The 27,325-nt window shown below is 45.8% G+C and overlaps 1 protein-coding gene across 1 annotated transcript in view; it reads left to right on the top strand.

The window, feature by feature from the left end:
- The window catches only part of gk (glycerol kinase), a 146,642-nt gene that overhangs the window by 56,021 nt on the left and 63,296 nt on the right, over window positions 1–27,325 (top strand). The window contains exons 9-10 of the mRNA XM_068040567.1: window positions 7,773–7,808; window positions 10,878–10,945. Coding sequence (XP_067896668.1) covers window positions 7,773–7,808; window positions 10,878–10,945 — 104 coding nt within the window. The remainder of the gene's footprint in view (window positions 1–7,772; window positions 7,809–10,877; window positions 10,946–27,325) is intronic.

The following is a 27,325-nucleotide window of genomic DNA, read 5'->3' as shown; positions in this document are numbered from 1 at the left end:
GAGAAACTGTTTCTGCTGGCAGGAGAGTCAGTAACCAGCGGACATGGATTTAAGGTGATTGGCGAAAGAACCACAAGTGAGTTGAGGAGAAACCTTTTTTACCAACTGAGTTATTATGATCTGGAGTGCACTACCTGAAAGGGTGGTGGAAGTAGATTCAGTAGTAACTTTCAAAAGGGAATTGGATAAATATTTGAAGGAGAAAGTTCCAGGGATTTGGGAAAGAGCAAGGGAATGGAACTAATTGAATAGCTCTTTTGCCCGCCATCAAGATTTTTTCTGTTTCATTCCTTATCTGAGCACAGTACTGACATGCCACAAATTGCCTGTGGTCAATCTCTGTCTCATCCTGTTAAAGAGAGCCATACCAAAATCTCGAATCTTAGTAACTGAGTTAAGTTTCTCTTTCCATTCCTAATAATGAATTCGGTCATATTATGATCACTAGTTAATAAATTTTCCCTTACTGTTAGATTATTAACTAAGTCTGACTCATTACTAAATCCAGAATGGTCTGTTATACTCTGCTATTCCCAATCTATATGAAACATGAAGTCTGCTATTAATACAACTCGGCTTTTCTTACAAGCCTCTCTAATTTCTGAATTACTCTGCAGCAAATAGTTTGTTCGGATACCTGTCTTATAAAGTGACAATGGTAGGTTCCCTGCTCTCCACCTACTTGTAAAAGAGTCCAGAAACACAAGTCCCATGGTCATAACTGGTGCAGACAAAATGCCTTTGTCGTTGTTGCACAATTGCTTGTTTGCCTCGAGATTTCCTTTTTCTCATCTAAATTGTGCAGCATGCTAGAACCTGCAAAGGAATACCCATTTTTGTCACTTCATATGATTTGAATTGCAGCAGCAATAAAAAATAATGATTGAATGTATTGGCTGGGAAAAATGCAAAACAATTTCATGACCCTTGCTATTGCCGAGAAGGTTTGTTGAATTGAATATTTTATCCCATTGTTCCCCTGCGTTTGTTTGGCTACATTTGGAATGTATTATGAATCTAAAAATTTCAGCTAGTTACATGAAAATGCACCAGGAAGAATTACTTGATTTCATTGGGAAATTATTATAATTGTATAAGTTTTACAGACTTCTAAAAGAATTAATGATGTCTAACTGTGGAAGAAAAGCAAATGTTTAAGTAATTTATGGTTTTATTATTGCTTGCTGCTGGTTGTTGTGATGCTAGTTCTACTACGATTAATAGAAAACCTAATCTGTATATTAGGAATTTTAAAGCAATATTTTATGTTACATACTGATAATTATCTGTTATCTTTTGGTTGGTTGTTGTGTATGCAACCCAATAAGATGAGACAGACACCAAATCTGGGAGGGGAGTATGCCAATGAGGCATGAGGCCCAAGCCAATTTAACAACCACCTTAACGGAGACTGTCTTCTGGAACACATTGAAAATTTAGCAGCCTGTCCACCTGTTGTGCACAATTTTGGTCACATCTACCTAGGCCCATTGAAAGTGGTAGTGCACCTCTTAAAGGGAGTTTGAATTCCTTGCTTTGATTTCTGTTTGCCCAACCTGAAGGATTTGTTGCTGAGTAAAAGGTCTGTTGCCCACTTCTCAGAAGCCTCTCTGGAAGTACTAATAGATGAAGTGAGGGCAAAGATTAAAGAGTTCATCATACAAGTTGCACGAGTATCCATGGGGCCACAATTGTGTGGGAGTGGACAGAGATGGCTGAACAGTCAGTAGCACCAACATCACCCCTGGAAGTAGATTCAGCTGCACTTTGCACCTCCTTTTGGCCCCTCCTCACTGCTATCAACAGTCTCCTACCCTTTGTCATATCTTTCACAAGGGCACAATGCAATACTTCTCTTTCCCATTTGAAGCACTCATCTCTTCCTTTCTCCTCCACACCACACGCTAGCACCGTCTTGCTTCTTCTGCACCTGAGGACAAACATCACTGCCCTCAGCTACATTGAGCAGAAATTCCTTAAGATCACTGGGCCAGGCAGAGTAATGAGCATCTGGGAAAGCCAGGCAGTCAGCACTGTCTGTTACTTGTAACTCTTTGTTCATCTCAGCAAACATGCAGCAACTTCAAACTGCATTCTCAGGACTGTTGGCTCCTTATGTTTAGTTTTTCTGTGCCCTTATAATGAATATCCTTATTCTCTTTCCTCTCAGTCCTTCTCAACATCAAGAGCCTCATGAAAAAGAGACCTCGAGTAGAATCCCCCTGGGTATGCATTCCACGCACTCTGTCCCTCTAGCAGCAGCTCAGGCATTGGCACAACACGTGGGTTAGTTAGTGAGTTGAAGGGATTATATATGGTGAAACACTGAGCTTGGGTAGGCAACAGCAGGTACTGGCACAGTCCAGGAGAAGAGCTCACTGCAGGGTGAGGACCTTTTCCAGCTTTGCTGATGAGGGTAGAGATGAATACTTGAGAGGCCCAGCTATGAAAAGAAAACTAGACATAACACAAAACAGTTGCACCTGGTGTTAGAAGGCCTGTGAAGTCCACTTCCAGACAGAGTGGTGTAATCTCATAGCTCACCAGGTCTCTGGAGCCTACAATTGATAGTGTGGCTACCTCCAGCAATATTATGGTTAGGCCCTCACATGGGAGTCAGTGTTGCCAGCTGTTGCTGGAAGTACAAACAGCTGCCATGCTGGCTCTGGGTTCCTTGTTGAAGAGATTGACAGACAGAATATATAAGAGTCATTCATCTTCTGCAGTTTGCTCTCCCACAGATAAATGGAAGTGCTAACTCCCAGCCCCACAAGGGTAACAGTAACACAAGAGTAACAGAGACGTGGTTGCAGGATGACCAAGACTGGAATCTAAATGTTCAAGGATATTCAATGTTCCAAAAGAATAGGCAGAAAGGAAAAGGAGGTGGGGTAGCTTTGCTATTAAAGGAAGGGATCAGTGCAGTTGTGAGTAATGATATAGGTGTAATAGTTCGTGATGTAGAATCAGTTTGGGTGGAAATAAGGAATAGCAAGGGGAAGAAATAGCAGGTGGGAGTGATCTGTAGGCCCCCGAAGAATAGCCTCTCTGTAGGACAAGATATAAGTCAGGAAATAATGGAGGCGTGTAAGAAGGGCACTGCAATTATCATGGGTGATTTTAATCTGCATATAGACTGGACAAATCAAATTGGCAAGGGTAGCATGGAAGACGAATTTGTAGAGTGCCTCAGGGATTGTTACTTAGAGCAATATGCTGCAGAACCTACCCGGGAACAGGCTATTTTAGATTTGGTATTGTGTAATGAGGTAGGATTAATAAGAGATCTCGTAGTTAAGGGTCCTTTAGGGGGAAGCGATCATAACATCGTAGAATTCCAAATTCCGTTTGAGGGTGAGCAACTCTGGTCTCAAACCAGTGTCTTCAGCTTAAACAAGGGCAATTACAGAGGTATGAAGAAAGAGTTGTCTAAAGCGGGCTGGGAAAATAGACTACAGGGGAAGTCAGTGGATGAGCATTGGCAGACTATTAAGCAGATATTTCATAACATTCAGCAAACATTTATTCCAGTCAGAAGGAAGGACTCGAAGAGAACAATGAACCACCTGTGGATAACAAAGGAAGTTAAGGAGAGTATCAAATCAAAAGCAAAGGCGTATAGTGCAGCGAAAACGAGTGGTAGGCCAGAGGATTGGAAATTTTTTAGAAACCAGCAGCAGATGACTAAAAAAACTAATAGAGGGAGAAAATTGACAGAGTAAATTGGCAAGAAATATAAAAACAAACAGTAAGAGCTTCTATGGGTATATTAAAAGGAAGAGAGTAGCTAAAGTAAGTGTGGGACCCTCAGGATGAGGATGGGGAATTAATAACAGGAAGCAGGGAAATGGCAGATAATTTAAACCAATATTTTGCATCGGTCTTCACAGTGGAGGACACGATAAACACCCCAACAATAATAGATGAGCAAGGTGTTAATGGGTGGGAGGAACTTGTAACAATCGCTATCACAAGGGAAAAGGTGATGGACAAACTGATGGGACTAAAGGCAGACAAGTCGCCAGGACCAGATGGCCTGCACCCAAGGGTTTTAAAAGAAGTGGCTGCAGAGATAGTGGAGGCATTGGTCATAATATACCAAAACTCACTGGATTCCGGTAGGGTACCAGCGAATTGGAAAACTGCTAATGTCACACCCCTATTCAAGAAAGGAGGGAGGCAGAAAGCAGGAAACTATAGACCAGTTAGCTTAACATCAGTCATTTATTAAGAAAGAAATAGCAGGACATTTAGAAAAACATAATGCAATCAAACAGAGTCAACATGGTTTTACGAAAGGGAAATCATGTTTGACAAATTTGTTAGAGTTCTTTGAGGATATAACAAGCAGAGTGGATAAAGGTGAACCAGTAGATGTGTATTTGGATTTTCAGAAGGCGTTTGATAAGGTGCCACATAAAAGGTTATTGCACAAAATAGGAGCTCAGGGTATTGGGGGTAATGTGTTGGCATGGATTGAGGATTGGCTAACACACAGAAGGCAGAGAGTCGGGATCAATGGGTCTTTTTCAGGTTGGAAAGATGTAACTAGTGGGTGCCGCAAGGATTGGTCCTAGGGCCTCAGCTATTTACTATCTGCATTAATGACTTGGCGGAAGGGACAGAGTATAGTGTATCCAAATTTGCTGCTGATACAAAAATAGGTGGGAAGGCATGTAGTGATGAGGACACAAAAAATCTGCTAAGGGATATAGATAGGTTAAGTGAGTGGGCAAAAACTTGGCAGCTGGTGTTCAATGTGGGAAAGTGTGAGGTTATCCACTTTGGTAGGAAAAATAAAAAGGTAGATGACTATTTAGATGGAGAAAGACTACAAAATACTGCAGTACAGAGGGATCTGGGTGTTCCTGTGCATGAAACACAAAAGGTTAGCATGCAGGTGCAGCAAGTAATTAGGAAGGTAAATGGAATTTTGGCCTTTATTGCTAGGGGGGTTAGAGTTTAAAAATAGGGAAGTCCTGTTACGACTGTACAGGGTGTTGGTGAGGCCATACCTGGAATACTGTGTACAGTTTTGGTCCCCGTATTTAAAGAAGGATATACTAGCATTGGAGGCAGTTCAGAACAGGCTCATTAGACTGATTCCTGAGATGAAGGGGTTGTCTTATCAAGAACGGCTAAAAAGGTTTGGCCTTTATTCATTGGAGTTTAGAAGAATGAGAGGTGATCCTAAAGAAACATATAAGATTTTAAGGGGCTCGACAGAGTAGATGTTGTGAATATGTTTCCACTGGTGGGGGAATCTCCAACTAGGGAACATAATTACAGAATAAGGGGGCACACATTTAAAACTGAGATGGGAAGGAATTTCTTCTCTCAGAGGGTGGTGCATCTCTGGAATTCTCTGCCTCAGGGAGTTGTGGAGGCTAGGTCACTAAATGTATTTAAGGAGGAGGTGGATAGATTTTTGAAATCTCACAGTTGAGGGTTATGCAGAGCAGGCTCGAAAGAGGAGTTGAGGCCTGGGACAGATCAGCCATGAGCTTATTGAATGGTAGGGCAGGCTTGAGGGGCTGAATGGCCGCCTCCTGCTCCTATTTCTTATGTTCTTATGTAGCCTCTCTCCGGATGTCAGCACAGCTACCCCTTCACTAATCCCTGAATCAATATCTGTTATGATTCCAGCAGGTCATCAAGGCAACATTATTCCAGCAGCAGTCAAAGTGCAGCCATCTGTAGCCAGGTCCTTGAAGCCTCAAGCTCCCCAAAAAATAGTGGCTACCCATATTTCAGGAATACAACACAAGGAACACCAACTTTTCTAAGGCCACTAGGGGAGTACGTTGTTGGAACAGCAGAGCTAATAAACCTTTTAAGAAAAGCATTGTGGGTTGATCATTTGGATGTGAAATGAATGGAAGGAAATAGTTAGATCTGCCATGAAATCAATCACCATTGTCACATTTGGCACTTTAGCCTACAGTAGGGTTGTGCAACATGCGCCCCGGGCCAGAATTTGGCTCTCCAAAGGTTTCTATCCAGCCTGTGATGTAAACTGCGAGAATGTCAGGCACCTTGGTGGGCAGCTACAGGTTTGTTAGGACACTGCTCCCACACAGTATGGCTGTGCCTAGCAGAGAGGTGGCGTTCACAGCTTGCCTGTATATAATTCACTTTTATGGTGAGCGGGGAGCAGGCAGTGGAGTTTGGGAAGTGAGTTAGCAGTGGAGAGCGGAGAGTGAAGAGTGAAGGACACATAGAAAGAGAGGGGGGGAAGAGAGAAAGACAGAGAGAGAGGGGCGAAAGAGGGAGGGAAGAGGGGGAGACAGAGGAGGAAGAGAGAGAGCAACAGGGAGGGAGAGAGAGAAGAAGGATGGGAGGAAGAGAAAGAAGGGAGAACAGAGAGCGCAGGTGAAGAGGGAGCGAGAGAGAGAGATAGAGTGGGCTGGTGGAGAGAGAAAGATAATTTTTAATGCCTTTATCTCACATTTTCTCACTGGCCCCCTATGTAGAACAAAAATTGAAATGTGCCCCCCCCAATGCAAAAAGGTTGGACACCCCTGCCCCCTTTCCCTCTCTCTCTCTGTCTCCCCGTCTTTTTTTTTCTCTCTCTCTACAACTGTAGCAACACTACAAAAGAACTCAGTTGGCTGTAAAGTGCTTTCGGGACATACTGAGGTCGTGAAATGCCCCTCCTGCTGCACTCTCACCTCCCCTGATATTCTTCATCTGATGAAGATTACTACTGTTGTGGTGCCTCCTACAAATGAAGAAATGTCTGGAATATGAGGTTATGCGGCATACATTATGGCAGGATGATGCGGGAAATGCTTTGTAGGGAGCTCCCAGATCTGTGGAGACACCTGAATCTTTACTTCAGAATCTGTATAGTGTGATCAATAATGATCCTGCTGGTTTCCCTTGACATTACATGTAGAGCTCAGGCAGGCTAGTGTTGTGGAGGGATGTCAGTGGCCACATTGAATATTGTGGGAGGGGTGTTGGGACTGTCCTGCAAGATAAATGCCCTCCAAAAACCTGAATGTAATGCATAATGTTTTAAAGAATCCAATAAGTAAGCAATCTAACCTCCTACAGAATGTATGCTAATTAGTTTTAAAATGTTTATGGTAGAGAAGATATTGTTCATTCACTTTTCAGATTTCTCTCATCCTATAAAAGAGTAATATATCCCTTAGACAGCAACAGAGTTTTTCTCGCCATAAGTATCACTGTTAAACTAGCAAGACGAACCCTTTTATAGTTTTAAACCAATATATATGACTGCAGATACGTTACTTAATGCTAATCAAAATGAATTTCATTGTTTCATGCCATGTTTCTTTGGTAACTTCAAAATCCATGATATGGTGTGAGTTCTTGTCTGGCGGAGGGGTTAAAATTGAGGCTTTCATCTATTTGCTTTAGTTTGTGTGTTTGAAAATTTGTGTGTACTTTTATGGGGCAGGGGGAAACTGCCGCTGGTTAATGTTTTAATTTCGTCGTTGTTGGTTATAAATACAACTGATGTAATCTCATTACTGAGGACAAGCAATAATATATGTTGGCACTGAAATAGAACCATATTTAATAATGTCTGAGTACAAGCTACATACTTCAGGATGATCATGGAAGAGACAGTTTGGAAGGAAAATTGTATGAAGGGCCTAATGTATTATAAGGTATGAGAAAAATCTTCAAGAGCATAGGTTTTAAATACAGTTCCTGATTTTGTTTTTTAAATGCAAAAACTATTGAAAATGTGAGCTACCATTGTCATATGTTTTACATTTCTTTTCTATTTTTAATAGAAATGTGGGACACTAACTAAAGTACCAATTTCAGGTGTAAGTATATTTTGTTTGTGCATTTGTGTTCTTCTCCTGCTGAAAACCCCAGAGAAGGTTTTTTGCATGTGCAATCCAGAAATATTGTGACAAGAGAGATCCTGTGCTCATTCAATTTGCAGTATGACTAAATGATGCCCTGATTCAATGCCAGGAATGGTTTTAAATTTTTAAATAATCAGTTACAAATACTTGCGAAAAGAATATATTTCAATCTGAGCCTTCAAATTTAACTAAACCAACTTGTCCCCATTATTGATAAACACGTAAGTTTGTTCCATCTAATTTTCTCTTTTTGTTATTGAAAAATCCTTGGTAAATGCCAACAGAACGATTTGAAACTAGATTCCCAAAATTTAAGAACAAGTTCCAACTTACTGAAGTGCGCAACAACTATTTTATATAACTTGGAATAGTTTCATTTCAATGGTCAAAATTCCAATTTGTGGCACAGCACCTGCACTGCAATCACTATTGTTTTATTTGTTTATTTATTTAATTAACTAGTCTATGTAGTCAATCAATGTATCTTATAGTTGTTAGTCTTTTAACTAATTACTTGATCTAGTTTAAGTTGTGGATAGATTAAATTAAATACTTAGCTGTAACACAAACCGCTGCAAGTATTGGAGGGAAAACGAGGCAGCTCCTTCCCCCGTTGTACAGAATTCCCACTTGCACCAAATGCCCAACATTTACACTGTTTTCACTCTACGATCACTCTGTGCTGACCACTGTCAAAGAAATACATGGTTTGACTATCAGTTATCTATTCTGCATAAGACTGAAATTTTTTTTTTTGAAAAAAGGACAATCGTCAGACTTCTGACGTGACCAATTTGTGTGTTATTAGTATGGTCTTAAGCTTCAGGTTTGGTAGCGAGCAGCTTTTGATAGGAACAAGTATTTGAACATAAAACGAGAATTTTCACATTTTCTGTCAGCATAAAAAGCACACCTAAGTAATTCAGAAGACAACAACTTGGATTTAGACAGTTCATTTAGCGTGGTAAAACTTCAATTATCGAGCAAAATTTAACACTAAGCTACATAAGCAAACATGAAAACAGATGACCAAAAGCTTGGTCAAAAAGGTAGATTTTAAGGAGTGTTTCAGAGGAGGAGAGAGATAGAAAGGCAGAGAGGTTCATGGAGGGAATTCTAGAGCTTGGGCCTTTACACCTGAAGGCGTGGTCAGCAGTGGGGGATTTGAAAACAAGGGTGAGAATTTTAAAAAACATTCTACTTTCTATCTTTTAAAGTGAAACAGGAGTTAAATAATACTAAAACCGGTATCTGATACTAGTTGCTCTATATTATTTCTGAAGGAATAATAACTGAAATATGAAAAATGAAATCTTCTAACCTGCTCCTGATTCAGGAACCGTTCCTTTAGAATGGAAATTTGCATGTCGCGTGTGAGGTGAGAGAGGGCAACCTGGGATTTATCGATCAGTTAGCCTAACATCTGTTGGCAAATTAAGGACAGAGTGACTGAACACCTTGAAAATTTTCAGCTGATCAGAGCGCCAGCCTGGAGTTATAAAGGCTAGATCATGCCTAATAAACCTGAAATTTTTTTAAAGAGTTGACTAAAGTACTGGACAGAGGAATGTCAAAGGATCTTATTTATTTGGACTTCCAGAAGGCATTCAATAAAGGCCCTCATAAAGAGACTGTTAGGTAAAGTTGAAGCACATGGAATTGAGGGCAAATTCCATGTGGACCGGATTAGGAAATTGGTTGAGTGGCAGAAACCAGATAATTGACTGATACTCAAATTGACAGGATGTGCGAGTGGTGTCATGCAAAAATTTGTGTTGGGGCCTCAACTATTCATTATATTTATTAACAACTTAGATGGTGGGATTGCGAGCCGCATATCAGATTGTCAATGACACTTTGTCAGCTGTGTAGATAGAAGCATAAAATTACAAAGAGATATTAATAGATAAAGTGTGCAAAACTGTGGCAAATGGATTTCAGTGTAGGCAAATGTAAGGTCATCCACATTAAACCGCAAAAGGATAGAACAGATTACTTTCTAGATGGTGAAAGGCTAGCAACAGTGAAGGTCTGAAGAGACTTGTAGGCCTAGGTATGTAGATCATTAAATTGTCGTGGACAGGTACAGAAAATAATCAAAGAGACTAATGGAAGACTGGTCTTTATATCTGAAGGCCTAGAATACAAGGGAGTAGAAATTATGCAGCAGCTGTACAAAACCCTGGTTTTTACCACATCTGGTGTACTGTGTTCAGTTCTGGCCACTGCACCTTAGGAAGGGTGTATTGGCCTTGGAGGAAGTGTAGCGTAAATATACCAGAATTATCCCTGGACTACGGGGAGAGATTAAACAAGCTAGGGTTGTATTCCCTAGAATCTAGAAAATTAAGGTGTGATTTTGTTTGAAATTTTGAAGATATTAATGAGAACTGATAATTTAGATAGAGAAACTATTTCTGTTGGTTGGCAAGACCAGGGACATAGCCTATAAATTAGAGTCAGATCTTTCAGGAGTGAAGTTGGAAATCCTTCTACACACCAAGGATGGTAGAAGTTTGGAACTGACTTCCACAAACAGCAGTTGATGCTTGGTCAGTTGTTAATTTTACACCTGAGATTGATAGACTTTTGTTGACCAGAGCTATTAAGGGATATGGGGCAAAGGTGGGTACATGGAGTTAGGTCACAATTCAGTCATGATCTCATTGAATGGCAGAACAGACTCAAAGGGCTTTTGACATACTCCTGTTCCTATGTTCTTGTATCTCACTGTCTACCCATTCTTCCTCATGTTCTATTTATTCTGCTCTACTGTGTATATACCTGAATGACAAAACTGACAAATAGATGTGGAGAACTAAACCTGCACAAGAAAGCCAATTAATATAAACTATAGGTGGCTGAGCTGCTGTACTGTCAAATTAAAACACAATTTCATAGTTCGTTTACCCCTCCAGTTGTGTTAACCGCTTTATACTACACTCCAAACAATATTTTCTACTTGCAGTGCAATACCGTTCAGAGGAACTAATTGCACTTACATTTTTGTGCTGTCTTTAACAGTGTTTAGGTGACCAATCTGCTGCCTTGGTTGGACAAATGTGTTTTAAGCCTGGACAGTCAAAAAACACGTAAGTTTGCACTTTTAAGGAAACCTTTTGCAATTCACCAGAGATTAATGAGTGATGGTGGAATTCAAACATACGGCTGGATTTTGTATTCGGTATAGAAATAGATACTATATGGGGTGGGGGGGGGGGTGGGGGAACGGATAATCGGCGCATATTTGTCCACCAAAGAACCCGCCGCCATAATGCCAGGTTCCGATTTTCTCGGAGGTGGTGAAGTTCCATGGCGGCACCTCCGCTGCTCTACGACAGGACCGTACTTCAAATAAGTTAAATATGTGTTATGACCAGGTGAGAAATGTGTCTAGGGGTCTTTTGCTGTCTCTACCTGGTCTTATTGTAACAGGGTTTAATTTTAAACACACTGTGTTTTGAACTCCCCCTTTGTGAATCTTTGTTCACAACTTTTCAATTCTAAGGCAAAGAAATGAGCACAAACAGGCTTTCTTTGGGTTAATGAAGAAAGATTAAATTTATTAAACCTTAAACGGTTAATGCCTACGGATATGCGATGTGCCCACACTAGCATGCACACACGATACACGTGCAAATAGGGACAGAAAAGAGCAGAAGAAAAGATAAGCAGAACAGTTTGAGGCAATCTCTTGTGACTGTGCTTCGAGCTCGCTGTTGTCCTTGATTGAAGATATGGTCTTGCGTTTCATTGGGGCCCAGTGTTCCTTTTAAACCTTGTTCACGTAGGAGACCTTTTCTGTCTCTGAGTTTGTGTCTTCAGTGGTTTCCAAAGCTGGTGAAAGGAAGATGAGGGCAGATAGGAGAGAGGTCTTATCAAACCAGGAGCTTTCTGAGTTTGAATCCTTTGTTGGAAGTTCAAATCTCAACAGCCAGTTAGTCATGTGACTGAAACTGGTCTGACCACTTCTGTGTATTGGGGAAGCAATTACTGGGTCCCCATTGTTTCAGCACTGTCTGTTACTATGCAACGATGACTTTCCAGTCATAAGCTTTAATGTTCATGTGGCAAAATAATGTGTGCCTCAGTCTTGGCAGATGGGGGGTTTGCCTGACATACATTTTGCATGAATTAGAATGTAATGGCGATCTGACCAGCCATTCGCAATCTTCTGGATGACGCGCGGCGGTCGCGTATCTTCGCCTTCCCGTCTTTGAAAAGTTGGTGCCACCGAGGTGAGAGTCCTCGTTGCCTGCAAAGGTTAGGTAAGTTATGCCTTGTTATCCTGTTGAACTTGTTTCAGCATCGGACATTGTCACTAAGATCAATCTGCAGGTGTGAGGGGAGGTTGGAATTCTGCAAGTGGGTCCTATTGGAGGCAGGGGAATTGATGGGTGGGAAGGGGGGAGCTCTGCAAGTGTGTACTATTGCCGGGTGGAGGGGGAAACTCTAAGTGGGTTCTATGGGGGGGTGGTTGAACTCTGCAATCCAACATCAGGAGACACCGTAAATTGCGTCGCCAATGCCACCCCCGCCACATGATTGGGGGGGACGACCGCCATCATTATGCTAAGTGGCCGCCCACCACATAATCGTGGAGGCACAGCCGCGAACGTACAGGCAGGACGGCCAGCATTTTATGCACCCACCACCGCTCCCAGCCACATAATAACAAAATCCAGTCCATAGTGTTTGAATAGGTTTTCATAGAAGCAGTGTTTCCTCCTCCAGCGGCCTTTTATTTGGTCGTGGTAGAAAATGTAAAATTACAATAGTGATGTTTAAATTTTTGTATTGGGCAGGATCTTGCTACAGCAGGGCATATCACAATGTGTGCCATTAGTTAGATTTTTTTCTGCATCCTTCAGCTCAAATTGCTTTGTGGCATAACTTGCTGGTAGTGCAAGCTGGTTAATCAAGATGGCTCCCTAGGAAACTCCCTTGCTGTGCAACTCTATCCATGGCCATCTGCTCCCATTCTTAGAGCTTTCTCCCCAATCTACCCTCTTAAACTGTTCAAATTCCCCTGGCTCTTTAATCAGTACATTTTAGCCCTAACTACAAGGTAACAGCTAGTTTAATGTTACCTGGGCCCACTGCCCTCTCCCAGCCATACCTGCTCTTTGATTTCTTCATTGAGCACTGAATTTTGCTCAAATTGACATCCAGTTTTCTGGACGCCGAGGCTACACTTTTCTACCGGACCAAATTGCAAAGTACAGCTGGTGATACTCTGATCTTCTATCCTGTTGTCTACATCGTCCAGAGCGTCTGCGGCCACGGCGTGCAGTAAGTCCAGTGCAGAGAGGAAGGAGCAGCAGCACCCTAGGGTAATAAGACCTAGTACAGAGGGGAAGCATTGAGAAAAATCCCGAACACGTAAAAAGCCACGACCCGGCCCCAGTTGACTCCATCGCGGAACGGCTCCTTGGCCACAACTTCAAAGCACCTGTGGGAGATGTGCGGCTCGTAGCGCATCTGCAGCGCAATGTCGGCTAATTCCTGCTGGTACTGGCGCCCGAGGCTGTCGCCCACCTCCCGGAGGACGCGGATGAGCTTTTCCGGCGTCGATGGTGGGAACGGATGAAATGTTTTATCACCTGCAACCCCTCCACCCCCACTTCCCCTTCTCCCCCCCCCCCCCACTTCCCCTTCTCCCCCCCCCCACTTCCCCTTCTCCCCCCCCCACTTCCCCTTCTCCCCCCACCACTTCCCCTTCCCCCCCCCCACTTCCCCTTCTCCCCCCCCCCACTTCCCCTTCTCCCCCCCCCCACTTCCCCTTCTCCCCCCCCCACTTCCCCCTTCTCCCCCCCCCACTTCCCCTTCTCCCCCCCCACTTCCCCTTCTCCCCCCCAACTTCCCCTTCTCCCCCCCCCACTTCCCCTTCTCCCCCCCCACTTCCCCTTCTCCCCCCCCCACTTCCCCTTCTCCCCCCCCCACTTCCCCTTCTCTCCCCCCCCACTTCCCCTTCTCTCCCCCCCCACTTCCCCTTCTCTTCCCCCCCCCCACTTCCCCTTCTCTCCCCCCCCCACTTCCCCTTCTCTTCCCCCCCCCCACTTCCCCTTCTCTCCCCCCCCCACTTCCCCTTCTCTCCCCCCCCCACTTCCCCTTCTCTCCCCCCCCCACTTCCCCTTCTCTCCCCCCCCACTTCCCCTTCTCTCCCCCCCCCACTTCCCCTTCTCTCCCCCCCCCCACTTCCCCTTCTCTCCCCCCCCCACTTCCCCTTCTCTCCCCCCCCACTTCCCCTTCTCTCCCCCCCCACTTCCCCTTCTCTCCCCCCCCACTTCCCCTTCTCTCCCCCCCCACTTCCCCTTCTCTCCCCCCCCACTTCCCCTTCTCTCCCCCCCCCACTTCCCCTTCTCTCCCCCCCCACTTCCCCTTCTCTCCCCCCCCACTTCCCCTTCTCTCCCCCCCCACTTCCCCTTCTCTCCCCCCCACTTCCCCTTCTCCCCCCCCACTTCCCCTTCTCCCCCCCCCACTTCCCCTTCTCCCCCCCCCCACTTCCCCTTCTCCCCCCCCACTTCCCCTTCTCCCCCCCCCCCACTTCCCCTTCTCCCCCCCCCCACTTCCCCTTCTCCCCCCCCCCCCACTTCCCCTTCTCCCCCCCCCCCCACTTCCCCTTCTCCCCCCCCCACTTCCCCTTCTCCCCCCCCCACTTCCCCTTCTCTCCCCCCCCCACTTCCCCTTCTCTCCCCCCCCCACTTCCCCTTCTCTCCCCCTCCCCCACTTCCCCTTCCCAGCTCACCCCTCGCCCCCCCACACGCTCTTCTCCCACCCCCTCCCACCTCGCAACCCCTTCCCAGCTCCCCGTCGCATCCCCTCCTCCCACTGGCATCCACCTACCCCTGAGCAGGGGCCCTAACAACCTCACTGCCTTGTGGGCATCTCGGGAGAGTCCAAGGCTAAGGGAGTAAACCAGAACAGAAAATCTGGAGCGGAACCACGTAGGCAGTCATGTGTCACCTTTGGCATGTTTCCAGCAGTTCCTGCAGCCATACTGGTGCCAAACGTCGTGCTCTGCACTCCTTTGGACCCCACCAGAAAGGCCGAGAGGGGGGTTTTGACGCTTGGGCAACTCACAACCTCCATACATTCGCCCAGGCATGCGCCATGGAGAGGTCACTCCATAGTCGCCTCACAGCGACCGAAACAACACGGAAGGCAGCAGTTACGGGTTATAAGTCCAGCTCAATTGGCGTAGAGATTGGGCGCCACGGGTTGCCTTTGTCGGTGGGAGAGGTCATCGCACCTCACTGGACAGCTACCGCCCGCCTCAAACCGGGCAGCCCCCGGTCAATAAGGTTCTGTCCCTCCACAGTCCACCTGCTTCAATGGGTGCTTGGAGCTCAGGGTCATTGCCCGAAAAGTGGACTGCAACACCGCACCAAACAGCACGAAAAAAGAAAAGAAGGTACCAGCCCTTCATTTTGCAAGCTAGAACGTCCAAACTATGTGTCCTGGCCTGTCGGAAGACCTTACACAAATCAACGATTCTCGGAAGACCGCCATCATTAACAACGAGCTCAGTAGACTCAATGTGGACATTGCAGCACTTCAGGAGACTCGCCTCCCTGCGAGCGGATCTCTAACAGAGCAAGACTACACCTTCTTCTGGCAGGGTAGGGATCCTGAAGAACCAAGACAACATGGAGTGGGCTTCGCCATCAGAAACTCTTTGTTCAGCATGATAGAGCCACCTTCAAATGGCTCAGAACGCATACTGTCCATCCGACTGCTCACCGCCACTGGTCCAGTACACCCACTCAGCATCTATGCTCCAACACTCTGCTCGCTACCTGAAGTTAAAGACCAGTTCTATGAGGAACTCCATAATATCATTAGTAGCATCCCCAATACCGAACATCTGTTCCTGCTGGGGGACTTGAATGCCAGGGTTGGGGCTGACCATGACTCATGGCCCTCCTACCTTGGGCACTATGGCATTGGAAGGATGAATGAGAATGGACAGAGACTGCTTCAGTTGTGTACCTATCATAACCTCTGCATCACCAACTCGTTCTTTCACACTAAACCCTTTCACCAGGTTTCATGGAGGCACCCAAGATCACGTCGTTGGCACCAGCTGGACCTCATCATCACAAGACGAGCCTCCTTAAACTGTGTTCAAATCACACACAGCTTCCACAGTGCGGACTGCGACACCGACCACTCCCTGGTGTGCAGCAAGGTTAGACTCAAACCAAAGAAGCTGCATCACTCCAAGCAGAAGGGCCACCCGCACATCAACACAAGCAGCATTTCTTATCCACAGCTGTTAGAAAAATTTCTAAATTCACTTGATAAAGCCCTTCAAAACACTCCCACAGAGGATGCAGGAACCAAGTGGGCCCACATCAGAGACTCCATCTATGAGTCAGCCATGACCACCTATGGCAAACGTGTGAAGCGGAATGCAGACTGGTTTCAATCTCATCTTGAAGAGCTGGAACCTGTCATAGCCGCTAAGCGCTATTGCACTGCTGAACTACAAAAAAGCCCCCAGCGAGTTAACATCCGAAGCACTCAAAACAGCCAGAAGCGCTGCACAAAGAACAGTCAGGCGCTGCTTTCAAGTCTTCAGAAGAAGGAAATTTCCTCCACACAAGATCAGGTGGCAGGTTGTTCAACCTTGCCCATCTAAGAGCGAAGACCAAAGTACGGAAAGTCCTCATCAGGGAACTCCTCTTTGCTGACGATGCTGCATTAACATCTCACACTGAAGAGTGTCTGCAGAGTCTCATCGACAGGTTTGCGGCTGCCTGCAACGAATTTGGCCTAACCATCAGCCTCAAGAAAACAAACATCATGGGACAGGACGTCAGAAATGCTCCATCCATCAATATCGGCGACCATGCTCTGGAAGTGGTTCAACTATCACCAGTAACCTGTCTCTCGATGCAGAAATCAACAAGCGCATGGGAAAGGTTTCCACTGCTATGTCCAGACTGGCCAGGAGAGTGTGGGAAAATGGCGCACTGACACGGAACACAAAAGTCCGAGTGTATCAAGCCTGTGTCCTCAGTACCTTGCTCTACGGCAGCGAGGCCTGGACAACGTATGTCAGCCAAGAGCGACGTCTCAATTCATTCCATCTTCGCTGCCTCCAGAGAATCCTTGGCATCAGGTGGCAGGACCACATCTCCAACACAGTAGTCCTCGAGGCAGCCAACATCCCCAGCTTATACACACTACTGAGTCAGCGGCTCTTGAGATGGCTTGGTCATGTGAGCCGCATGGAAGATGGCAGGATCCCCAAGGACGCATTGTACAGCGAGCTCACCACTGGTATCAGACCGACCGGCCGTCCATGTCTCCACTTTAAAGACGTCTGCAAACGCGACATGAAGTCCTGTGACATTGATCACAAGTCATGGGAGTCAGTTGCTAGCGATCGCCAGAGCTGGTGGGCAGCCATAAAGGCGGGGCTAAAGTGTGGCGAGTCGAAGAGACTTAGCAGTTGGCAGGAAAAAAGACAGAAGCGCAAGGGGAGAGCCAACTGTGTAACAGCCCCGACAACCAATTTTTTCTGCAGCACCTGTGGAAGAGTCTGTCACTCTAGTATTGGCCTTTATAGCCACTCCAGGCACTGCTCCACAAACCACTGACCACCTCCAGGCGCTTACCCATTGTCTACCGAGACAAGGAGGCCAAAGAAGAAGAAAAAGAAGAGTGCAAGCTGATAATAGCGAGGGCATCTGGGACCTTAGTGAACAGCTGCACCATCAATGTATCTCCTTAACCAATGAGATTTAAGGTTTGAGAAAGGAACGAAGGCGAAAGAGAGTGAATTAGTGTCAAACAATACAAAATGAGAAGTAGAGAAGGAAAGAAAAATTGGTTTGAGAGAAAAAAAAGACAAAGGAAAAGCAAGAAAACATTTTTTTTTTAAATTTCTAACAGTTGACTCCATGTAAAATTGAGATTGAACAGTTTAAATTGTTCACTTTCTCAGCCTAAGATGATGGTTGGCATTCCATTAAAAATTATCACATTGTTTAAAAAGGTAATTACATTATTAAGATCCAGTCCTAACTTTCTGCAGTGAATTTAATGGGTAATTAATGTGCAAATCCAACAAGTTCTTCAAAAAAAAAAATCTGGGACGATGAGATGCTGTTGATGCAAAGCAAGCAGCAGAGTGGCATAAATCTGTCAACTAATTCTGGAGATTCACAACTCAAGATATATCTCTTAAGCTCCTGAATCTGCTGCCTGAGTTGCACATTAATGATGTTACGAACATACCGTGATTTTTTTTTTCAGCAAGATCTGACCCAATATTTATTGTGTCTGTAGTTTTCTTTGAATCTGTAATCTCTGATCAGTTTTCATTCTCATTGGTTAAGTATCTTCTACTTTCTGTTTAATTCTCTTTAGGTTTCTGTTTTCCTCCTCCTTTCCTCAGTCCCTATTTTCTACTTTAATTGTCCTAAAATTATATTATAAAATACCTTATTCCCCAATTTTAATATTGTCTCCAAATATATTTCACTCATGAATATTCCACTTCATCTCACTCAAGCAAATCTAAGGTAAAGCCGTGAACGTTCCTCACTTACTTTACCATATACTCCTAAAATAAAGTTGATCATATAACAAACATACAAAATAATGTTTTAAAAATCAAAATAACTGATCGTACAATCCAATTATTACAAAAGCTGCCCACACAGCCTGATGTGAACATGTTTAGGTGAAACCCCAATTCAGCAAGAAGCATTTGTATAAAAACTTTATTATTTTCTCATGTTGATTGCCTTTTGTCTTTTCTGCTTTAATAAAAGACACCACCCTCCCAAGGCATATACTGCTGCTAGACTTGCAATCTTTTGGGTGAAGCATTAAATTGAGGCCTTGTTGGCTATTCAGGTGGGTGTAATGATCCCATGGCACTATTTAATTAATTAAATAATAAATAATTATTATTTATCAATAAAGATGGCAATGCAGGTGATATGTTGCAGCTGTAGCATGTGGGAGCTGGTAGACACCAGTCTGATCCACGGCAACCACATATGCATTAAGTTTCTGCAGCTCGAGGGGCTTCGGCTCAGGGGCTGAGCTATAGAGGCTGCAATGCATCAGGGAGGCGGAAAGTTACCTGGACACTTTGTTCCAGTAGACAGTCACCCCCCGTAGGATAACAGCTTCTGATTTGGTCAGTAATCAGGGACTGGAGGGTCTAAGTGTGAGTGAAGCAGGTAAGGGGATCCAGAAGGAGGAAGTAGAGGAGCCTCAGCCTTGCAATTGTCCAACAGGTTTGAGGTTCCTTCAGCTTATATGGATGAGAGCAAGGGCTGCAATGGGGTGGATGAGCAAACTGACCATGGCATTGTGGTACAGGAAAGCCATTCACGCGGTGGGAATAAATAGGAATGTAGCGGTAGTAAGGGACCGTATAATCAGGGGGATAGACACATTTCTCTGCAGCCAAGAGCAAGGTTCCAGAAGACTGTGTTGCCTGCCCAGTGCCAGGGTTCAGGACATCTGCTCAGGGTTGGAGAAGAACTTACAGTGGGAGGGGAAGATCCAGTTGTCGTGGTCCACGTGGGTACTAATGACATAGATAGAACTAGGGAAAAGGTTCTGCATAGAGAGTATGAACAGCTAAGGGATAAATTAAAAAGCAGAACCTCAAAGATAAAAATCTCTTGATTATTCCCTGAGCCACAAGCAAATTGGCATAGGGTAAATAAGTTTAGAGAGTTAAATATGTAGCTCAAAGATTGGTGTGGGAGAAATGAGTTTTGATTCATGGCGCATTGGCACCAGTACTGGGGAAAGTGGGAGCTGTACTGTTGGGATGGTCTTCACCTGGACCATGCTGGGACCAGTGTTCTGGCGAGTCGTGTAACTATGGCGGTAGAGTGTGCTTTAAACGAAATAGTTGGGGTAAGGGATCAATCAAGTGAGGGAAGATATGATAATTTAGAGAGAGAGGAAAAGGCAAGAGAGCAAGGTAGGAGTAAGGGAATTGATAACCTGAGTGGTAGGAAGGGAAGATTGGAGGGAAGCAAAACTGGTAACAGCAAGTAGAAAAGTAGTAAGGGAAATTAGAAGACCGTCGAAGCAAAGAGAAGCTTCAAATAAGATCGGAGAGCAGAATAATGTTAAAAAGACAAAGTTAAGGACACTCTATCTGAATACACGCAGCAGTAACAACAAGGTACATGATTTGAGGGCGCAAATAGAGAAAATGGGTATGACTTAATTGCCATTACAGAGACGTGGAGCTGGATTTTAAGAGCCTGCCGCTGCTTCCGGCATGTGCGGGCCGCACACCATGGAGCCACCTTGATCTAATGTGTGGCAGGTCATTTGCATGCCCCAATCAGCCTGGCACCCCCCCCCCCTCCCCCAATCACATGGAGGGGCGGGCTCTACGATGCAGGGAACAACATCAGTTGACTAGTCAGCAGGTGCTGGCACCATATTTAAAAGGCAGCCAGCCCTGCATGAAATCTCTTGCAAATTTAAATTTGTGCTGCTGGAGCTGACCAGCCAACAGTGACTGCAGAAGAGCCCCATCTGCAAAGGATCACCCCCTGGAAGGAGCTAGAGATGTCGGAGGTACAAGGAAGGGTGAGCGATGCTTCCCTGCTCACTCTCCTCCAAGCTGCAAGGGAAAGGTGAGAGGTCCTTTTCCCCAGCAATGGTGTGGAGATGCAGAAGAGTTAAGCTGGTGTGGGGTCATCCAGCAAGACTGGGTACAGTGCCAGAAGAGGGTGAACAATCTCATGCGTCTGGCAAAGGTAAGTGGCACTTCGCAGAAAGGTTCCGTTTGACCTGTGTGTCCCCACACAGAATGGCACATGGGTGCCACTGCCCTGTCAAAGGCAGGAAGGTTGGGCAGGGAGGGTTGATGCACGAGTGGCTGCATGCGTGAAACAACTCGGCCTCGTTTGCACCGCAGAGCATGGCACATACGTGACCGCCTGAGTCCGTATTCCCGACTGAGCTTCCCCCACCTTTTGTTGAAGCGCCCCTGTTGTGACGCATGCTTTGCAATGTTCAATATTTGCATCCTTGCTCTTCCAGGCGAAGTGGGCCCACAATGCGTGAGAGGCATCCAGGACCGGTGAAGGGGTGCCAGTGCTGAGGCCGCTGACACGGGCTGAAGAGGAGGCACTCGAGCTAGCTGGCAACCAGGGAGCATATTCCGTTTCGTACACGGAGCTTGGGGTCCCAGGTGAACATACAGCTTTTTGACGGACACAGTGATTACTCATGACATTTCACTTTTGGAGACAATGCTGTCATATTTGTGATATTTGCTCCATAGAAACTAAAACTGTGCTTTTCACATTGTATCTTGCAGGGCGAAGCTCCGAAGCGACACTGGAGGCCCGGGAGACTTCTACCACCTCTGAGGAAGAGACAGCCTCAGACGATGCAGGGTCCCATGCAGGGTCCCATGACACCATGTGCACCTTCCACCAGTGCAGATACACTCACCTTGGTGGGAGTCCGTTTGGCTTCAGAGTCGGGGTCTCAAGCTGGTGAGAGCACCACACACGCGCCCTGTCAGCTGGCTGAGGCTGAGAAAGGCAATGCCTTTAACAGTCAGAGGACTGTGAGTGGCCAGGCCCATGCTGAGGCCTAGGCTGCTGATGATCTTCCGGTATCGACAGCACGGGATGCTGGAGTTGCAGGGAGAGGTAAGGCAACATCTGGCAGAGATGCCACAGGCTGTGCACAGCTTTGAGCAGTCGATGGAGTCCATCCAGGCCAGGACAGCTGCCATGTCCCAGACATGTGAGTGCATGGCTTCCTCCATGGAGAGGCAGATTGCACTGATTGGCGCTGACCTGCAAACCCTCGCCTTGGCCATGAGCTGGACGCAACAGTGGCTAGGCGAGAGATGGGTCTGGAGAGTGTCTCTGCTACTGGTCATTCTCGGGAGAGCAATGAGGTTCCTACGAGGCTTGAGAGGGAGGAGGCGAGCCTGTGCGCCACATCTGGGGTACCCCCTCAGAGTGATTCCATTGTGGAGGCTGGCTCCTCAGCTTCTCTGGCGGTGAGTCCAGCTCCAGCAGCCACGACATCTGAGGACAGCCCTGCACTGATGCAGGAGAGCCTCGGGCAGCCGGAACCCTTCCAGGCCTTAGGCACCCAGAGGAAGACCACCAAAGTCATCCAAAGCCATAGCACATCCTTATCAGCAGCCTGCCTCCAGTCAAGCTGCTAGTACAGAAGGAGCACCTGAAAACATTTCAAAAAGACACCATCACACATATGGGTTTTCACGGGTGACACGACTATGTATTATTCTCAGTAAATGTACTTTTCGAACGTGTATCGTGTCATGCTAGGCCCCCGCCTGCCAAGAATGAGGCACATTACATTGGGCATGAACATTGATTTTAAACTGTTACTGGAGTGAGGGGAGGACTTGTTGAACAGATCGGCCATAGCTGAAAGGGACATTTGCATGTTGGCAGATAGTGTTTGGAAGGACAAAGCAGCCATTCCCTGACATTCAACCCACAATGGACTTTTGATCACCAGTCGTTGAAGGTGGGGGAGCTCACATTTCAGGTTGACTGCTAAGATAGCCGAATATACAAATGGACATGGTCAAACCAGCTAGTCACATTAATAACCTACTGGGCAACCTGAGCTTTTTGAATTTGTACAAACAGTTTAGGCAAAAGGCTGTTTTCTCCTGGACTGATAAGATCTCTCTTCTGTCTGCTCCTATCTCTTTCTCACAGCTTCTGAATCCACTGAAGACACATGAACCCCAAGAGAGAAAAGTCTCCCACAGCGAACAAGGTTTAAGAAGAATACTGGGCCCCAACGAAAAGCAAGGTCTACCTACAATCAAGGACTCTACAGTGAGCTCGAAGAACTGTAACAACTCTTCAAATACTGCCTCAAACCTTTCCACTTTATATTTCTTCTCTTTTCTGTCTCTTTTTGCATGATTGTATCGTGTATGCATGCTAGCATAGGGTGCAACATGTATCCATAGGCGTTAACTGAATTAGAGTTTTAAGTTAAATAAATGTCAATTTTTCTTCCTTAAACCTAAGAAAGCCTGCTTGTGCTGATTTCTTTGCCTTATAATTGGAAAGCGGTGAACAAGGATTCGCCAAGGGGGAGCTAAAAACACCGTGTGTTTAAAATTAAACCCTGTTACAATAAGACCAGGTGAAGGCTGAAAGGGAACCCTAGCCCTCTTTCTCACTTGGTCGTAACAATCCTTTTTCTGTGTGAATGACACATGCCAGCATATACCAATTATGTGGCCTCCCATTACATCATTGGCCTGATAGAGCTGCCAGTGTAAGGAATAACATCATTGCCATGCCATTATGCATTATGTGGTACTGCATGGATGCAGTCACATGGGCAATGGCTCAGTCAGTTGCTGCCAGTAATGGAGACACAGAAGTCACAGATGCAGAAGACTGCAGACCAGATGAAGAACAGTGGTGCGTGATGTGGGGAGCATATGGTGCACCTCAGGAATTGTGGAAGTGCTCAGCCATAAGGCATTGTCGTGCATCCGTTCCTTGCTGCTCGCCATGTATGCGCTGCATCGATGCTTTCAGTCCTCCCATGCATGTATGCTGCTGGAAGCCCTCTGTGTCCTTATCGTTCGAGGATGGATCCTGCTCCCGTCTCTCATCATCCTGCAAGGCCTCCCCCTCGAATGCAATGTTGTTTAGAACGATGCGCACAACCCTTTCTGATACGTACTGTATGACCCCACCTGATCTATCCAGGCAGCGGAAGTGTATCTTCAGCATGCCGATGACCTGCTCGATTATAGCTCATGTTACGCCCTGGCAAGCATTGTATTCTCTGCATGGCTGGTGGGGTTTCTCACTGGCATCAGGAGCTATGTCTGCAAGGGGTAGTCCTTGTCTCCAAAAATCCACCCCTGGAACTGAGCCGGTGCAGTGAAGAGCAGCAGCACTGGGGTCTGGCGCAGGATGAAGGAGTCATGTCAGCTACCTGGAAAGGGGGCAAACACTTACATGAAGCACTTCCTATGGTCGCATACCAGCTGCACGTTGAGCAAGTAGAAGCCTTTTCTATTGAAGTATGTAGCTGGTTGTTTGGTTGGAGCCTTGATGGCCACATGCGTGCAGTTGATGACGCCCTTGCACCTGTGGGAATCCCACAATGGCCCCAAATCCGAGGACTCTCTGGGCATGACTGTCAGAGTCCGTCCTGAAGCGAACATAGTCACTGGCCCTCCTGTGCGATGCACTGCTGACTGTGAAACCCCACACAGATGGATCGCTGGAATCCCTGGCTTAGATGTTAAGAGCCGCTATCACTTTGAGAGCCATAGGCATAGGGTGTCCACCAAAGCCCATCGGCTGCAGGTCATCCATCAACAGTGCACAAAGATGTGTCACCGCCTCTTAGGACATCCGCAGTCGTCTCTGACACTGATGCTCTGACATTTGAAGGTATGACACGCGGGGCCTGTAACCTGGTGTTTTTTCTGTCCTCTAATGCACCTTGGTGACTGCTGCTGCTGCTGCTTGCGTCTGGGAGCTTCCACGTGGGCTGTGCCTGCCTTTTGGTTCCACCTACGGTGGATATGGCTCCTCGGTACATGAATCAAGAAGACAGGGTGGACCAGCCCCATCTCTGTGCTGGAGGTCAACTTGGTTCCTTCAGTAGGTCAGTGGCACCTGTCAGGGTAGAGAGTGATGTGAATTGGTGCTTTAGCTGCATTCTGGCATCATCTATATGATATGGCATGACATTGCCCACCTTAGCTGTTAGTAAGAGCAGGGCAGCATGACCACACTCATTGCAGTTGCCTGGATTGGACCAGCGGCAACATGACCTTAAACCACCAACCGTTTGTGGCCCCGACCCCACATAAAGGACTCATGGACTGCCATTGTTTCCGCACCCCACCCCCCAAACATTGTTGGCCGACTGCAGGGCCATCCCCCTTTCCCCCTCCCACCCCCCATTCCCCACAACGTTCACAGGAGCAGAGTGGTCCTCTTTACAGAACAAGGGTACGGGGTACCACCCTTCATGAGTGCAGAGTTGAGACTCCCCCACAACACACACCCACCCAGTTCCCTTCATGAATGCTGTGTTGAGATCCCATTCACAACACAAACCTACTCACCTCCCTTCATAAGTACAGAGTTGAGATCTCCACAACACACACCCACCCACCTCCCTTCATGAATGCAGGATTCAGACCCCTTGTACAACGCACACCCACCCACCCACCTCAGGCTCCAAGGACTGACGCCTCGGTGCTGCCAGCTTTTCTCGGACGTAAAATCAAAGGCATGTGAGCGTCCAGCAGAAGATCGTGAACTGATGATGGCTGAATTGCACCGGCATGAATAATAATGTATGCTTAGAGGCTATTTAAATCTGGGTCCCATCGCCGAGCTTGAGGGGGCCGTAACAGAGCCTCACTGCCGCCAGGAAGATAGGGCCTGATACTCCCAGCATCAGGCTCTGTAGCGCGCCGCTGCAGGAACAATCTTGGGCTTGCCCTGCTGCCAGGGAGCTCGACATCGGAAGCTGTGTAAAATCCCGGCTGTGATTACAGGGTGACCAAGGCTGAGAACTGAATACTCAAGGATATTCGTCATTTGGGAAGGATAGACAAAAGGGAAAAGGAAGTGGGGTAGCGCTCTTAAGAAGGGACAGAATCCATACATTAGTGAGAGAGGATCTCCGATCGAAGGATCAAGATATAGAACTAATTTGGTTGGAGCTAAGAAACATCAAAGGGCAGCAGACATTGGTGGGAGTTGTTTATAGCCAACCAAACAGTAGTGGTAATGTTGGACATAGTATAAATCAGGAAATTAGAGGTGCATGTAACATGGGGAGTACAGTAATAATAGATGACGTCAATTTACATGTAGACTGAGTAAACCTAATCAGCACTAATGTTGTGCTGTGGAGAATGAATTCCCAGAGTGTGTACGAGCTGGGTTTCTGGAGCAGTACATTGAAGAACCAACTAGGGATCGGACTATTTTAGATTTAGTATCTTGTAATGAGAAAGGGCTAATTAACCTTGCTGTAAAGGAGCCTTGGGAAATGGTGAACATAATATGACTCAATTTTGCATGAAGTTTGAAAGTGATGTGTAGTTCATTCTGAAACCAGGGTCTTAAATCTGAACGAAGGAAACTACAGAAGTATTAGGAGTAAGTTCGCTATGGTGGATTGGGAAAATACACTAAAAGATTTGACAGTAGACAGGCAATGATTAGTATTTAAAGCAATACTACATGGTCGACAATAAATATATATATTTGTCTAAGACACAAAAACTCAACAGGAACGATGAATCAACTGGCTAAGGAAAGATGAATCAACTGAAGAAGTTAAATATTGCAATAGATCAAAGGAAATGGCTGGAAAGTAGCAAATGTAACCCCACTAAAGAAATGAGTGAGAAAGAAAACGGAGAACTGCGGACCTGTTAGTTTGATATCAGTAGTAGGAAAAATGTTGGAATCTATTATAAAGGATGAGATAACAGACACTTGGAAAATAGTGATATGATTGGGCATAGTCAACATGGATTTGTGAAAGGGAAATCCTGTTTGACAAACCTATTGGAGTTTTTTGAGGATATTACTTTGTAGCATAGATAAAGGAGAACCAGTGGATGTGGTGTATGTGGATTTCCAGAAGGCTTTTGATTAGGTCCCACACAGGACGTTAGTCAACAAAATTAGAGCATGTGGGATTGGAGGTAATATACTGCAATGGATTGAGATTTGGTTATCAGACAGAATGCAGAGAGTAGGAATAAATGGGTCATTCTCAGGATGACAGGCTGTTACCAGTGGGGTACTGCAAGGATCAGTGCTTGGGCCACAGCTGTTCACAATCTATATAAATGATTTGGATATGGGGACCAATTGTAATATTTTTAAATTTGCTAAAGGCACCAAACTAGGAGGGAATGTAAGTTGTGAGGAGAATGCAAGGAGGCTACAAGGGGATTTGGACAGGCTAAGTGAATGGGCAAGAACATGGCAGATGGCGTATAATGTGAATAATTGTGAAGTGGTTCACTTCAGTAGAAAAAACAGAAAGGCAGAGTATTTTTTAAATGGTGAGAGGTTGGGAAGTGTTGATGTCCAAAGTGACCTGGGTGTCCTGGCTCATGAGTTACTAAAAGCTAGCATGCAGATGCAGCAAGCAATTAAGAAGGCAAATGGTATGTTGGCCTTCATTGCAAAGGGATTTGAGTACAGGAGTAAAGACGTATTGCTTCAATTGTATAAAGCTTTCGTGAGACTGCTGCTGGAGTATTGCGTACAGTTTTGTTCTCCTTATGTAAGGAAGGATATACTTGCCATAGAGGGAGTGCAACAGAGGTTCACCAGACTGATCCCTGGGATGGCAGTATTGTCTTATGAGGAGAGATTGCAGAAACTGGGCCTACATTCTCTAGAGTTGATCTCATTGAAACTTACAAAATTCTTACAGTGCATGACCGGGTA

This window comes from Heterodontus francisci, chromosome 10, assembly GCF_036365525.1.
Source record: "Heterodontus francisci isolate sHetFra1 chromosome 10, sHetFra1.hap1, whole genome shotgun sequence".
NCBI lineage: Eukaryota > Metazoa > Chordata > Chondrichthyes > Heterodontiformes > Heterodontidae > Heterodontus > Heterodontus francisci.
This window is presented reverse-complemented; position numbering and strand designations above follow the sequence as displayed.